At 50.7% G+C, this 15,242-nt stretch overlaps 1 protein-coding gene across 4 annotated transcripts in view; it reads left to right on the top strand.

Moving 5' to 3' along the window:
• Positions 1-15,242, top strand: part of Cacna1a (calcium voltage-gated channel subunit alpha1 A) — a 227,284-nt gene that overhangs the window by 171,158 nt on the left and 40,884 nt on the right. For all 4 annotated transcript variants that reach the window (XM_028755489.1, XM_028755490.1, XM_028755488.1 and 1 more), the window contains 4 exons: positions 4,351-4,434; positions 11,385-11,501; positions 11,768-11,833; positions 11,937-12,052. In XM_028755489.1, the coding sequence (XP_028611322.1) occupies positions 4,351-4,434; positions 11,385-11,501; positions 11,768-11,833; positions 11,937-12,052 (383 nt within the window). The remainder of the gene's footprint in view (positions 1-4,350; positions 4,435-11,384; positions 11,502-11,767; positions 11,834-11,936; positions 12,053-15,242) is intronic.

The raw sequence follows: 15,242 nt of genomic DNA, 5'->3' as shown, positions 1-15,242 counted from the left end.
TGAGCCCCAAGACCTGGTCCCCAGCAAAAGTCTACACCGACCTGCACAGCCTTGTGTTGACCTAGGAGTACCAGGGAGCCCCAATCCAGATTTACCAGGGCCGAATGGCATGTGGATTTGGCTGTCCTCCAGATGACCTGGTCACGGGTACTGATGTCACAAAACCACAGCCACAGAGGACAAGTCCCTAGTATTCACAGCCGTCAGGCCTGTTTCTCCAGCGTTTGGGAGGCTGAGGCAAGAGGCTCTGGAATTCAAGGCCAGCCTGGGGCAGAGTAATACTTGTCAGAAGTAAAGACAGAAAGGAAGGAAGGGAGGTAGGAAGAAGGAAGGAAGGAAAGAAGACAGTTGTGACCACAGCCCAGCGGAGCTCAGGACGCAGTGTTGAGACACCCGAGTGGAAGTCCCAGGCTCGGGACGTCAGTCCGGCCTTGGGCCTCCACCACTGCACCTCACCCAGTCTTACTTTTCATCCTGGTTTTCAGTTCATTTTATTTATGTGTATTGGTGGTACACATAAATAAAATGAACTGAAAACCAGTATGCCTGAATGTATGTCTATGTTCCATACATGTGCTTGGTGCCCTTAGAGACCAGAAGAGGTCATCAAATCCCCTGAGAGTAGAATTATAGAGTCGTGAGCTTCCATTCGGGAACTGGGAATTGAACCCGGGTCTCTAAAAGAGCAGTGCTGACTGCTGAGCCACCTCCATCCCCTACTCTGCATTTTGAAACAGGGCTTCACTAAATTACCCAGGGAAAAAGCTGCGTGACCACTCAATCAGCAAAGTGCTTGCCTCTCACGCATGAGGCATTCAGTCCCCAGATCCCTTATAAAAAGCTGGTGGCATCCAATGTGGTCCTAGACTGGCAAAGGGGAGGAAGGAGGACCCTGTGACTCCCTAGTCTGACAAGGAGCCTAACTTAGCACTCCAGACTAGTGGGAGGGACCTTATCTCAAAAGTGACAGACAGCATTCCTGAATATGACTCTTGAATTTGTCCTCTGGTCTACACACACACACATACAAACACACATACACATATACACACACACACATACACATATACACACACACACACATACACAGACATACACACACACAGACACACATACACACATACACACAGACACACATATACACATACACACACACATACATACACACACACACAAGAATATATACATATTCACATACATACATATGAAAAAAAGAAGGAAGGCTAGACTTGCCTTGACTTTACTCTGCCTAGTTCTGGCTTTGATCTCACAGTCTGTGGGTCGGCCTCCCAGGAGCTGGGATGGCAAGCTTATATTGTCAGGCTATGACATGTATTCTGAAATTGTCTCTTTTATCGAAATCCATTTCTTTTTCTTTTAAAAGTATATATATCATGGTCCATTCATTTAAATTTGTCTAGACTGGTGGTGTAGTTTTAATCTAAGGCACCCAGATCCCAAAGGGGATCAGTGGGTGGGCTGAGGAGCTCTGAGGTCAGAAGGGAAGCATCCGTATTCCCTTCCAGCTACTGACTGAACTGGAAGTGCTTTCTTTCATCTTGATGAGTTCCTCAGGTTCCCATTGCTGTGTCAAAATACCTAGGAGATCCAACTTACAAAGCTGGGAAGGTTTATCTTCAGTTCAAAGTTTCAGAAGTTTCACCCCATAGCATTTCAGCCTTTGAGCCTTTGAGCCTGTAGGGAGGCCTCTGGCCATGGGGGAGCATGTGACAAAGCAGGACATCACTTTGTGGCAGCTGGGAAGCCAAGAGCAAGCCAAGCTGGCTTGCCCCAGTGGCCTGCCTCCCTCCCATGAGAACCTGGCACCTCCCAACTACACATGCTACCTAGCCTCTATCTCATAGGTCTCTGGCAAAGCCTCTACCAAACTCATGCCGTATTTCTTTCTTTCTTTCTTTTTTTTTTTTGTTTGTTTTTTGTTTTTCGAGACAGGGTTTCTCTGTGTAGTCCTGGCTGTCCTGGAACTCACTCTGTAGACCAGGCTGGCCTCGAACTCAGAAATCCACCTGCCTCTGCCTCCCAAGTGTTGGGATTAAAGGCATGAGCCACCACTGCCCGGCTTCATGCCATATTTCTGATACCGTCCATTTGACACAGAAATATTAAGTATTTTCAAATCAGGCCTGGTAGCATGCACCCCTCAATACCCTGAAAGCTAAAGCAAGAGGGTTACAAGTTCAAGACCAAATTGGTTCACATGGTGAGCTTCAGGCCTGCCATGGTTAGAATGCAAAACAAAGCCTCAGGAAGAAAAGAAAGAAGGGAGGGAGGGAGGGAGGGAGGGAGGAAGAAAGGAAAGAAGGGTAGGAAAGGAAGGAAGGAAAAAAAGAGAGAAGAAAAATTACCTATTTTATAGAATTTTAGAAGGCTCACAGTTACTTGAAATGTGACTTGTGTTGATGGTTGTTTCAGAATGCTGATGGTCAGCCAAGCTCTGAGATGCACACTGGAAACTCCAGTCTTGAGAGGCTGAGGTAGTAGGATCAGGAGTTCAAGGCCAGCCTGGGCTCTGTGAGACCCTGCCCCCCCAAAAAAAAACAACAACCAAACCTATTATGCACAGTGGGGTGATGGTGTGGTGCGCACCTTTAATCCCAGCACTTGAAGGCAGAGGAGGTGGATCTCTGTGAGTTTGAGACCAGCCTGGTCTACACAGTGAGCTCCAGACCAGCCAAGCAGCCAAAGCCACATAGTGAGCCACTGTCTCAGAAAGAAAACAAACAAACAAAAACCCAGCCGCAGTGATGAGGGGAGGGGAAGGGCTTTCAGTACACAACCCCACCCCCGAACGAAAAAGAGAAAAGAAAAGAAATAGGAAAGGAAAGGACTTGACTTCTCCTAGATATAGTGGAGGAGAAAGTTTATTGTAGATAAAAGGGAGCACATAGCCAGAGGCAGACACATCTGGGAGAGGCCAGAGTGAGCATGACCAGACTGAGCTGGACCATGTGAGGAGAGATGGGGAGGGAGAACAAGAGAAGCTGCTGACCAAGAGGAGCAGCCTGGGCCAAGAGAGTAGACAGAGAAAAAGAGGACATGTAACCCGAATGGCTGGGTATAGGGGAGGGCAGCCTAGGCCCTGAGCTGGAGAAATTTAAGGTAGCAGGCAGGGTAAGGTTAAGGCAGGGTTTAAGGTTAGCCAGAAGGGCCCATAACAGGTAAAGACTGAGGCCTGCAGAGAACCTGGCAGCCAGATCTGCTCTGATCTATTAAATAGGCACCTCAGCCATTTGTCCCAGTTTGGGGGTCCCTAATGACCCCCCTCCATTCATGGAGAGCACACTGTCTGTGGCCTCACTTCATTTTACCAGGCCCCATCTCTTAAAGGTTACACCACCTCCCTTTGTAGCACTGGCTGATGACCCAGCCCCATAGCCTCAGAGATCCTCACTCGAACTGTGGGTGGAATGTGTTAGGGGGCTTCTTCAAAGTGCCTTGAGGGCTCTGTGGTGAATGAGAACTGCCCGCGTTGATGGTCACCTAGTTCTTCTTCCAGTTTGAGTGCTCCCTGTGGGCTCAGCCAGCCTCCCAGGAGAGCTTCCCATTGGCCAGCAGCAGTAGATTTGCTCACAGCCCCCTCAGCAGCCTTGAAGCCCCTGGTGCAATATCCTCTCTTGCCCTTCTCACCAATATCAGGAATTTGAGGCACAGAGAGATTAAGTCCTTTATTCAAAGCCACACAGCTCTGATATTAGAGATGGGATCTGAACTCAGAGGCTACCCACTTAGACAGTGGCCTTAAACATAGTGGGGCCTTGCATGCAAGCTCTGGGCTCCCCTGAGCCTGGTTTCAAATACTGACTCTACCTGCACCTTCGCTGCTGGCCACAGCAGGAGAGCCTGTTCACAGGACAATGTCTTGAGCTGGAGAGATGGATCAGCAGCTAAGAACACTGGCTATTCTTCCAGAGGACCCAGGTTCAATTCCCAGCACCCACATGGCCGGTCACAACTGTCTGTAACTGCAGCTCCAGGGGATCCAGCACCCTCACATAGACATACAAAGCATTGCAGACATTACAACATCTCTCAGTTATCGCCCCTAGCCTCTTTTGTGAGGAATTAAATGATGTCCTGGGGGCTTAAGAAACTTTCAGGAATGCTCAACAGATGAGCCCAGCAGAGCGGGGACAGGTCCCTGAGTCTCCTGTGGGGCAAGCCATCAAAGATTAGGGTGTGAGAGAGGAGGTCTCTGACAACAAGGAACAGGTCTTTCCACACAGCTGTCATGTCCTAATATGCCCCTTTCTGGCCTTGTGGGGGTGAGGGCACGGAGCCGTCTGCTGGAGCCCTCTGTTGGCATCTTTGTCTTGTGGGTCCCTGTTCTAGAATTATTTCCGCGATGCCTGGAACATCTTCGACTTTGTGACTGTTCTGGGCAGCATCACAGACATCCTCGTCACGGAGTTTGGGGTAAGTCTCCTGCCAGCTTCTCTCTGGGGACTGGGGGCTGGACAGTGGGAGGCAGCAGTTGTGACAGCTGCAGTGGGCTATGACCAGTGCTCGGCTAGTAGCAGAAGCACAGCCTGAGACAGGAGTTAGGGTGAAGTTTTTCTGGGTGGTGATTTGGGGGTACAAAGACAGTTCTTAAGGTCTCAGTGAGGGGAGAGAAGTGTGTCCAAAACCAGGACATAGGGCCAGGGCTGAGCAGTGTGCTGCCCTGCCTGGTGTCTGGTGAATTATGAATAAAGAGTGTTACCAGTTCACTACATTGAGGACTCGTACCATTAAAGACAGAGCTGAATTCCTAATCCAACTGGCCCACAGGTTGTGGTCCACTGCCCCCTGCTGGCCATTATGAGTATAGCACTTTGAAGACCTAGGACAGTCTCTGGAATAAGCAGCCCTCCACCAGCCGCAGGCAATGCAAATAGGGAAACGGGGAGGGAGTAGATCCTGAGCTTTCAGGCCACGTTGTAATTACCCATTTTCAGGTAAATCTAGGGCCCCAGAGTCCCCTCCCAAACCTTGTCCTTGGCCATGAGCCAGTGAGCCCTGACTTGGGCACCCTCAGGAGATGAAGGAGACCATAGGAGATCCTCCCAGGGGACCTGAAGGCAAAAAGCTAATAATTGATGCCCAGGGTCAGTGGTGGTGTGGGTGCTCCCATTCCCCAATGACAACGGAAATAATAATAACTGGACTGGCGGTGTGGCCCCGCGGCAGGGTCCTTGCTCGGCTTGTGTAAGGCCCTGGGTTGGTCTCCTCTCTGCAAGACAAAACAAAGACAAAACAAAAAACAAACAAACAAACAAAGAGCATGTGTGCCAAGCACCTCATATGAGCTGTCCCCCACTGAGGACCTTGATCAGTGCACAGGAGAATTGTCTCACAGAGTTAGACTGAATTGTCCAAAGAGGGTGAGGGCTCAAGGATATCCTGGGAGGAAGGGCTAGACAAGGGTCACAGTGGCAGCCAGCAGAGAGCCCTGGTGATGGGCCCTGTCTACCCCGTCCCCTCCCACCAGAGAGCCCCTTGCTGACCCAAGAGAAATGGGGGAAGAAACTGAGTCGTGCATGAGACTTACTCCACAGAGCAGGAAACCGACCAGGCACCAGGAGGCAAGCACTCACACAGGCCCGAGTGACTTCTGCAAGCTCTGGAAACCCCAGAACAGGCTTGACCATTTTCGCACTCCTCCTACAAGGCTGACACTGCTGAGGCCTTCAGATGGGACAGTCAGGACAGCCTTAAGACAATGTCTGTTTGGGTTCAGTTTGAGAGGAGCTGCATGCTTCCCAGCAGGGCAGGTGGAGTTGATTCAAACTCAGTTGTCAGGAAGACTTCTGTGGGTCTAAATCCCACCGCTTCTATAGCGGGTGAGATAGCGGCACCTAGAGGCCAATTCAGAGACATCTAGATCATCACCGAAGCCGGACGGCCCTCCAGCCACCCAGTTGCTCTGGTCAGATCATCCCTCTTGCACAGGGATGATGCCTGCCACCAACTTCATCCATTCCATACCGGACTCACACTCATCCAGTGATCGGGCACACACTGAGCACCTGCTGTGTCCAGGGAAGTTGTATGTGTAGAGACAGAGCAAAAAGAACCAGACAAAACAGCAGGCACACGGAGTACCTGACCCAGAGGGCTCTCGCTTTAGACAGAAGGGTACACACTAACAGCTAGGGGCCATCAAGATGACTCTGTGAGTTAAGGCTTGCTCCCAAGCCCGACTACTTGTCTTAAACTACCTTTCTGTTATTGTGAAGAGACACCATGACCAAGGTAACTTACAAAAGAAACCATTTACTGAGGGCTCATGGTTCCAGAAGGTAACAGTGTCCGTGAGCATCACGGCAGGGAGCTGGAACGGGCACACAGGCGCTGGAATACTTGAGAACTTAGATGAGGGAGGGGGAGGGAGGGAGGGAGCAGGCAACGGCATGGATTTTTGAAGCCTCAGTTTCTCCTAGTGACGCACCTCCAACGAGGCCACCCCTCCTAATCCTTCTCAAACACTTCCACCAATTAGATACCAAGTAGTCAAATAGATGAGGCTGTGGGGGCCATTCTCATTCAAACCACCATGTTACCTGAGTTCAATCCCTGGGACCCACACAGGCACACTAAATAAATAAATAAATAAATAAATAAATAAATAAATAAATAAAATGTAGTCTTAAAAAAATTCAAGGAAATGGGTTGGGAGGGCAATTCAGTGGCAGAGCCTGCCTACAGTCCTAGGGACATGGCTCCATGGTGGAGCACACACCATAAATTCTACCCTACCCACTGGTGAGGATCTGGGGGTGTGGCTCAGTGGTAGAGCTCTGGTTTTGCTTGTGGAAGACTCTGCACCTAGACATAGTCATACACATACACTAGTCATGCTCTTGAAGTGCTTGGCACAGAACCTACCACAAAAATCAGTTCCCGGTGGTTATTATTATTCCTGTTGTTATTGGTCCCATGAGTGTACCTTGATGGGCAGTCAAACTGCCCTAAGACACCATCACTTTGAGGGAAGGATTGGGGAGGGGGGCACCCATGGCCTGTTCTCACCCTGCACCAGGTGCTGGTAGCTCCTGTCTGGGACCCAGGTAAGGCCACTGTCCTTGAGGCTAGAGCCAAGCTAAGTTGGGAGGGCAGAAGGGTAGTTAGCTCCCTGGGACTTGAGAAGCTGAGACGCTAGTGCAACCCTGGGCTTTAATGTCATGCCCAGGCGTGGCCGGGGGCGGGTTTGCCCATGCGCGATGGATAATGACTGTGTTTCTTGTCTTGTCTCTTTCCATGCCTGCTGTTTAAACTGTATATTGGCGCAACGCCGTCTGAAAAACTCATCCAATCAAAATGCACTATGAAATCCATTTGTTCACCCATGACGTGGTCTGTGTGTCCATACACCAATGACTTACCTCCCACCGCCACCGCCACCGCCACCCCACTCCCCACCCGGGGAACCGAAACCCATTGGTTTTTTGGCACTGGTTACAAATCCACCTAAAAAATTAAATTAAAAAACGCTGAATCGCCTCCCCAACTGCCCCCGCCCGCCCGCTCCCCCTCCATCTTCAACATCTGCATCTAGAATCCGGTTGGTGTTACTTCTTTCTGAAGTGTAAATGCCTTACATTAACTGTGACTGCACTGCATGCCCCACCAGCTTTCCTGTGGATGCCTGCGTGCTCGCTGCGTTCCCCAGCCACCCCCACCCTCTGTCCGTCTCCCACCCTCTCTTCCCCCTCTTTCCTAGACCTACCTTGGTTTTATTACATTCCGGATTGGAGCTTCTGCTCCAATACGTCTGTGTCATTTGCAAGAAAGGAATGCCCTCCTTCTACTAGGCCCCCAGGGTGGACCCAATTCCCCATCTCACTCACATCCCTATGCTCTGATCCATCCCAGAACGACATGGTGGTGTCATAGAGCTGTGATCTCAGTGTTCAGGAGGTTAAGGCTAGCAGATTGCAGTTAGAGGCCAGCCTGGTCTATATAGCAAGTTCCAGTCCAGCCTGAGCTACAGTAACCCTGTCCCAAATAAATAATGAACAAAGAACAAAGATACCCAATATTAACCTGAAGATCCCACAACTACACACACACACACACACAGAGGCAGCCCCTGATGTGTGCCACACCTATTCCCACAGCATTTCTTGCTTGCTCCCTTCATAGCCTTCAGTTGCTGTGATCCTCCATCTCTGCCCTTGTGCCCACCTCCATGGAGATACTCTGAAGGACCTCCAGTGGTAGACCCACAGTCAACATGCATTCGTCCACCAGACATCAATGGGCCCTTGTTAGGCGCCACCCCCATCACTTCCCTGCTTGCCTACCATTAGTAGAGGGAGGCAGACATTGGGCCCCAGTTCCACTTGAAACTGTAAGTGCACTGCTGGAAGAACAGCCAACATTAGCAAGGTATTCCAGACTCTGTGAGGGGACTTGGGTACATCAGGCGGGGGCTAGGGGGGACGGGCTGGGCATTCTGGCTTCATCTTGAGCTATAAGAAGTTCTGGGAGGATTTGAATCAGGCGCGCTTCCGGGACTGATTAGACAAGATTACTGGAAACGGTGCCAGGAAGCCCTTGTGGGAGGTGATGGGGAAGGGGAGGTAAAGGATGGTAGGAGGGTCTTCTGCAGGGCCTGGGGAAGGGTAGGGCTGGGCGTCTCTGGAAAGCTAGAGATGGAAGTTAGTGGGAGGGGGCCGGGTGTTATGGGAAGAACACCTCCAGCCAGTCTGAGTCTGAGCCACTCTTTAGATGCTCCAGCAGAACCCTAGTTAGGGGCCTGGGGCTTGATGAAGAGCTGAGGAACGTGGATTAGCAAGTAGCAAAGACTTAGAATCTGGGTAGTGCCTCCCGTGTCTTTCTACAAACACAAGGGACACCTGCCCTTGAGCATGTCACTGAGGAGAGCACAAGGATCAGGATCCTACACACCTGAGCCTGCGTCTTCCACTGCTGTTCAGTTTAGCCGTGAGCACAGGGTAGGGGTCTGAGTAGAAAGAGGACGCCTCTCGGAAGTTCCGTGTACTAACAGACTCCATGCAGACGCAGGAAGAGCTGGAAGAGCTGATAAGGCCTAAGACCCCTGACTTCTCCAGGCCCCACCCCTCCTCCCTCCCTCGTGTGTGCGCATGCTCAGCAGCTGCTAGATCGTGTGTGCGCATGCTCAGCAGCTGCTAGATCCCTGCTTCTGCATGTGCCAGTTTGCCCCCTGCCCCAAACTGTTCCCAGGAACCCCTGCCTCTGCATGTTTGGCCGAGCCCACATGTTATGATCCACCCCATGGAAGGGATGGCTTGTTCTCTGGTGGGTTGAGGGAGAGGGTCTGGGATGCTTCTTGGTCAGTGGTCCCATCCCCAGGAAAGCTTGGTGGCCAGGCAGGACCAGGCAGCAGGTCAGTGGGGCACGGTGGGTGACGCTTAGCTAGGTTTGCAGGCTTACGTGAGACTCTTGGAACGGGCTCACGAGGGTTGGGCCTAAGAGTGTCTTGATGTAGGAGCCCAAGGCTATTCCCTATCCCAGAAGCCCAAGGCCAAGTCTTTTGCCCCAGAGGCCTCTTAACAGCCTCAGAAATTCTTTGAGCTCCAGTCACTGCCCCTGCTTCCAAGCCAGAGCTAGCTCAAAGCACAGGCTGCCTTTGGGAAGCAGGCTAAATATAGCCAAAGACAAAGCATAGCAATGCTTTCAGCCCCCTCCCCCCCACCCCACTTTCAGCCTAGCACTTGGAAGTCTGAGGCAGGAGGGTTTCAAATTCAAGACCAGCCTGGACGATAGCATGACCCTTTTGCAATAAATAAATAAATAAATAAATAAATAATCCATTGTGCAAATAGGGACACATGAAAGTCCGGAAGGATGCTCTTGCGGAGGCCAGTGATCCATGCACCCTGATCATTAGGCCTCATTCAGTCTTGCCATGTGATGTGTCTCCAGGACTCCTCCAGATCTTTAGACTGGAGCACCAGAAAGTTCCTTCCTAGCCAGAGACCCCATTCCCTCCTGCCTCGTGCTTGCTGGTAGTGACCATGTGGTCCCCAGGCAGAAAACTCAAAATGCTCTGTGGACCAATCACCAGAGCGTCTGGGAAACTGCACATGTAGCATGCTCCAGGGGACAGCTATGAGAGGCCTAGGGGAGCCAAAAAGCCAGATTGGTGGGCAAAATGGGATTTTAAAATTAGCAACTTCGTATTTAAAAACAAAAGTGCATAGGCCCAATACATTACTTTGATTGGCTATATTGGGTCACTTTGCTGCCCATTGCCAGCCTCCTGTGACGCCCCCTGGAGAGTCCTGGGCCTTGCCCACAGTTTCCAGTCACTCTTCGCTAACAGCCTGGGTGGGAAGCCAGAGGCAGTGACTAGACCTGGGTTTGGAGGACAGGCAGGGTCCACCTAGGGAAGTCCAGAGGCCAAGAGTAGCCTCACCTCCCCACTCGCAGCACCGGCCCCATGGTAGGCCCTGGGCTGATCAGAGCTCACTCGCCCTGGGAGCTGAGACCTTCCTGCTTCCCGCAGGCCTGGTCCCGAGACACCACCCAGCCCCAGAAGCTGAGAAGCCATCCCTGAGAGGGGGGAAAAGGGCCCCTAATGCATCTTCTCCGACTCAGCGGGCAGCGAGGACTCACCCTGCAGCCGAACAGCCCCAGCTCCCTCCCGTCCTCCCCATTCCCGCTCGCCAAGGGGGTAAGAAAAGATGCCCTTCCGCTTCTCCCCATTGGCTCCAGCCGCTGCTCCTCTGGGCCGTGGGGTGAGGTCAGGGCGGGCAGGAGCGGGTGGGCAGCTCGGCAGGGCAGGGCAGGGCAGGGCAGGGTGCCCGGTGAGTCCCAGGACAGATGCATTTCTGGCCCCGAGCGTAACATGCCCTCGGAACCGCACTTGCCCCCTAGGCCTGCGTGTGCTGGCGCCCTTCCCCCACCCCGCCCGTGTCTGTGCTTTGTACTCTTGTGCTGGGTTCTGCAACTTGACCCGCTTGTGTCCTATCGTCTCAGTGCATTTGGTTGTTGGGAGAAATAAAAACCATCTCGATTTTTTTCCTGATTGGATGATTCGGATGTATTATTTTCTTTTTCGTGCTCTTTTGTTATTTCCCGTTCCTCAACCCTGTTCCTTTCTTCTCCTCCCCGTCCCCACACCCTTTCCCCACTTGCGAGTGGGCCTGGCTGGGTGGGCTGAAGCTTTTGAGTTGATATCTCTTCCTCCCCTATCCCCTCCCCACTCTTCCCCCCTTTTTTTTAAGTTCCCCTCTGCTCCATTGCATTAACAGTGCTTTCTCTCCTCTCCCTCCTTATTTGGGGTGTGGCTTGCTTTTTTCCTATTGGTTGGCTTCATGTAGGGGCCTCTGTGAGTGTTGACTACTCTAAGCTCCTCAGGGTGGGTGGATGGTCACCTTTCTTCCTCATCTCCTCAGAATAACTTCATCAACCTGAGCTTTCTACGCCTCTTCCGTGCTGCCCGACTCATCAAACTCCTCCGTCAAGGTTACACCATCCGCATTCTCCTCTGGACTTTCGTGCAGTCCTTCAAGGTGAGACAGAGCCGCCACGACGGACGGTCTGGGCCAGAACAGGCCCCTAGCTTCGGGTGAAATGGGGAAACCACACTGAAAGTGCTTCCGTGATAGATAGGTCGCCATGAGCACAACTCTTGTCTGATGTCTACACCAAGCGTCTACAGAGCTCTGAAGGCCCTGTCCTGCACCCCAGTAGCCTGGGGCGCGTGATCACCTGACCCAGTTCAAACAGCTCTGGGTGAGCCTCGTGGCACCTTCCTCACTGCCTTCCTTCCCTCCAGGCCCTCCCTTATGTCTGTCTGCTGATCGCCATGCTCTTCTTCATCTACGCCATCATCGGGATGCAGGTGACCCCGCACCCTTGGGGTACCGGGGCTGCGGGAGGGAGCTTACGTCAGAGGGAGCCAAGGTGGCTGTGGCTGCCCCCATCGTCACCCCCCAACTCTCCAGGTGTTTGGCAACATCGGCATTGATGGGGAAGACGAAGACAGCGATGAGGATGAGTTCCAAATCACGGAGCACAATAACTTCCGGACCTTCTTCCAAGCGCTCATGCTTCTCTTCCGGTGAGGGGGCTGGGGGAATTGTCCTTCCGTTTAGGGTGGGTTCAGACCTGTCTTCATCCTGTGTGTTCATTACTCTTCTGGCTGAAGATGTGGTCCCTCGGACTCTCTAGTTGGGTTGAAGTTAAGTACTGCCCAGATCTCCGCCCCTTCTTCCCAGCAGTGCTTTCGGACAAGGATCTGTGACAGGACAGTCATAGGAGGAACGTTACTGATGTTACCTAGTTGAATCCTCCTGACCAGCTTTTGAGATGCGAGTACTCCTGAGACCCTGTCTTACATATGCTAAAACAAAGACTAATTTGTGTCCCCCAAAAGAATACACTAACAAAACAAGACAGTTCTTTTCGTAAAAAGCATGCAATATGCAAAAAGACTCAGCCGATTAGCCAAGGTAGCTTCTGTCTTTTATCCCTGACATAGATAAAATTTCATCCTGTTGGTGACAGCCACTTCACAAGCTGATGTGATTAGCCAGTCGCTGCAGGGCGACAAGGAAAAATTGGAAAACACAAGCTCTTGCTGGGCTATCTAACTACTTTTAATAGAAGAAAAAAAATGTTTCTTGTCATCTCCCCCTCTGTTACAGCCCTTCCCCAACCTAGCCAGCATATACTGATCATTTGGAGTTTCTAGTTACAGTAAACTATTGTTATAAGACATTTCTGGCTTAAGCATGGTCTAAGGTAAGCAAGCCCACCTTCCTAGAGAAAGTCCCTTAACCATTTGATTGACCTGGCTCAGCTGCAATGTGAAGTTTTCACCCTAGATAGAAAGAAGCTCTATTCTCTTGACCAGGAGTTTTGTCTCCACAGGCATTTACTGCTTGGCTTAGTTTGGGTCTCCATTACTGTGATGAAACACCATGACTAAAAACAAGAAGCGGGAAGAAAGGGATTCTTTGCTCTAAACTTCCTTGTCACAGACCATCACTGAAGGAAGTCAGGACAGGAACCCAAACAGGACAGGAACCTGAAGTCAGGAGCTGCTGCCGAGGTGTCTTAGTGAGGCTTACTATTGCTGTGATGAAACACCATGACCAAAGCAGCTGGTGGAGAAAAGGGTTTATTTGGCTTCCACATCCACAGCACTGCTCATTACTGGAGGAACTCAGGACACGGATGCAAACAAGGAAGGAACCTGGAGGCAGGAGCTCTTGCAGAGGCCATGGAGGGGTGCTGCTCACTGGCTTGCTTCCCCTGGCTTTTTCAGCCTGCTTTTGACCCAAGACCACCATACCAGGGATAGCACCAACCACATGGGCTGATCCCTCCCCCGTCAACCACTAATTAAGAAAATGGGGGCTGGAGAGATGGCTCAGTGGTTAAGACTGACTGCTCTTCCAGAGGTCCTGAGTTCAATTCCCAGCAACCACATGGTGGCTCACAACCATCTATAATGAAATCTGGTGCCCTCTTCTGATATACATATGCAGACATACATGCAGACAGAACACTATGTATAAAATAATAAATAAATCTTTTTTTTTTTTTTTTTTTTTTTTTTTTTTTAGAACAAATGCTTCTTTTTTTTTTTTTTTTAAAGATTTATTTATTTATTTTATTTATGAGTACACTGTAGCTGTCTTCAGACACACCAGAAGAGGGCATCGAATCTCATTACGGATGGTTGTGAGCCACCATGTGGTTGCTTGGATTTGAACTCAGGACCTCTGGAAGAGCAGTCAGTGCTCTTTACCGCTGAGCCATCTCTCCAGCCCCAATAAATCTTTTTTTAAAAAAGAAGGAAAATGACGTACAGCTAGATACTATGAAGGCTATATATATTTTTCTTTCTCTCTTTCTTTCTTTCTTTCTTTCTTTCTTTCTTTCTTTCTTTCTTTCTTTCTTTTTTCCCCTACCAGTTTCCCCTCCTCCTCTCTTCCCATTCCCTCCCCACCACCTCCCCCCACATCCTCTCCTCCTTCAGAAAAGGGCAGGCCTCCCGTGGATATCAACTAAACATGGCATATCAAGTTGCAGTAAAACAGGCAACCCTCACACTGAGGCTGGACAAGGCAACGTTGTATGAGGAAAAGAGTCCCAAAAGCAGGCAAAGAGTCAGAGACAGCCCCTGCTCCCACTGTTAGGAGTCCCACGAGAATACCAAGCTGTACAACTGTAACATATGCAGAGGGCCTAGGTCAGTCCCATGCTTGCTCCCTGGTTGTCAGTTGAGTCTCTGTGAACCCAAGTTGGTTGATTCTGTGGGTCTTTTTGCAGTGTCTTTGGCCCCTCTGGCTCCTGCAATCCGCCCTCTCTTTTTCAGGATTCCCTGGGCTCTGCCTAATGGCTGGCTGTGGGTCTCTGTATCTGTTTCCATCAGTTTCTGGGTGAAGCCTCTGTGCTAACAACTGGGCTAGGCACCAGTCTATGAGTATAGCAGACCATCATTAGGAATCACTTTTTATCCTAGGTCTCTGGGCTATCCAGCCTTTGTTTCCTGGCTCTCCAGGCAGTGTCAGGGGTGGACTCCCTCCTCTGGTGTTGGTCTCAGGCTGGACCAGTCATTGGTTGGCTGCTACTATAATTTCAGTCCTTCTTTACCCTGGCACACCTTGTAGGCGGGACAGATTACAGGTCACAGGTTTTGTGGCTGGGTTGGTGTTGTCGTCCCTCTACTGGAAGTCTTGCCTGATTACAGGCTCTGTATCCCCCATTGCTAGGAGTCTTGGGTAGGGTCACATCATGGATTCCTGGGAGTTTCCATTGCACTAGATTTCTAGCTTGTCCCAGAGATGCCCCCCATTCCAGTTGCCCATCCCAGTATTTCCTCCCCCCATCCTCCCCACACCTGATCCTCCCCATTCCCTTACCAACCTCTGACCCCATCCACCTGTGATACCTATCTTATTTACCCTTCACAGGGAGGGAGACTCATGTGTCCCCCCTTGAGCCCTCCTTGTTACTTAGCTTCTCCCAGTCTGGGTGGTAGCATGGTTATCCTGTACTTGACAGGTAATATCCACTTACAAGTGAGTACATACCATGTTTGTCTTTCTGGGCCTGGGTAATGGAGGTATTCTCTTAGTTGACGTTCCCTCCTCTCAGATTACATTAGTTTGTGTCAGGTTGACATAAAACTATCCAGAAGAATACTATTTTATTATTCTCTCTGCTGAATTGGTAACACTACGATCACTTAGGAAACTAATCAAAGATCAGAGCCCCAAAAACACTTCAGTGTATGTCTT

The sequence above is a fragment of the Grammomys surdaster genome, unplaced genomic scaffold, assembly GCF_004785775.1.
Source record: "Grammomys surdaster isolate TR1022 unplaced genomic scaffold, NIH_TR_1.0 126063, whole genome shotgun sequence".
Classification (NCBI taxonomy): domain Eukaryota; kingdom Metazoa; phylum Chordata; class Mammalia; order Rodentia; family Muridae; genus Grammomys; species Grammomys surdaster.
This window is presented reverse-complemented; position numbering and strand designations above follow the sequence as displayed.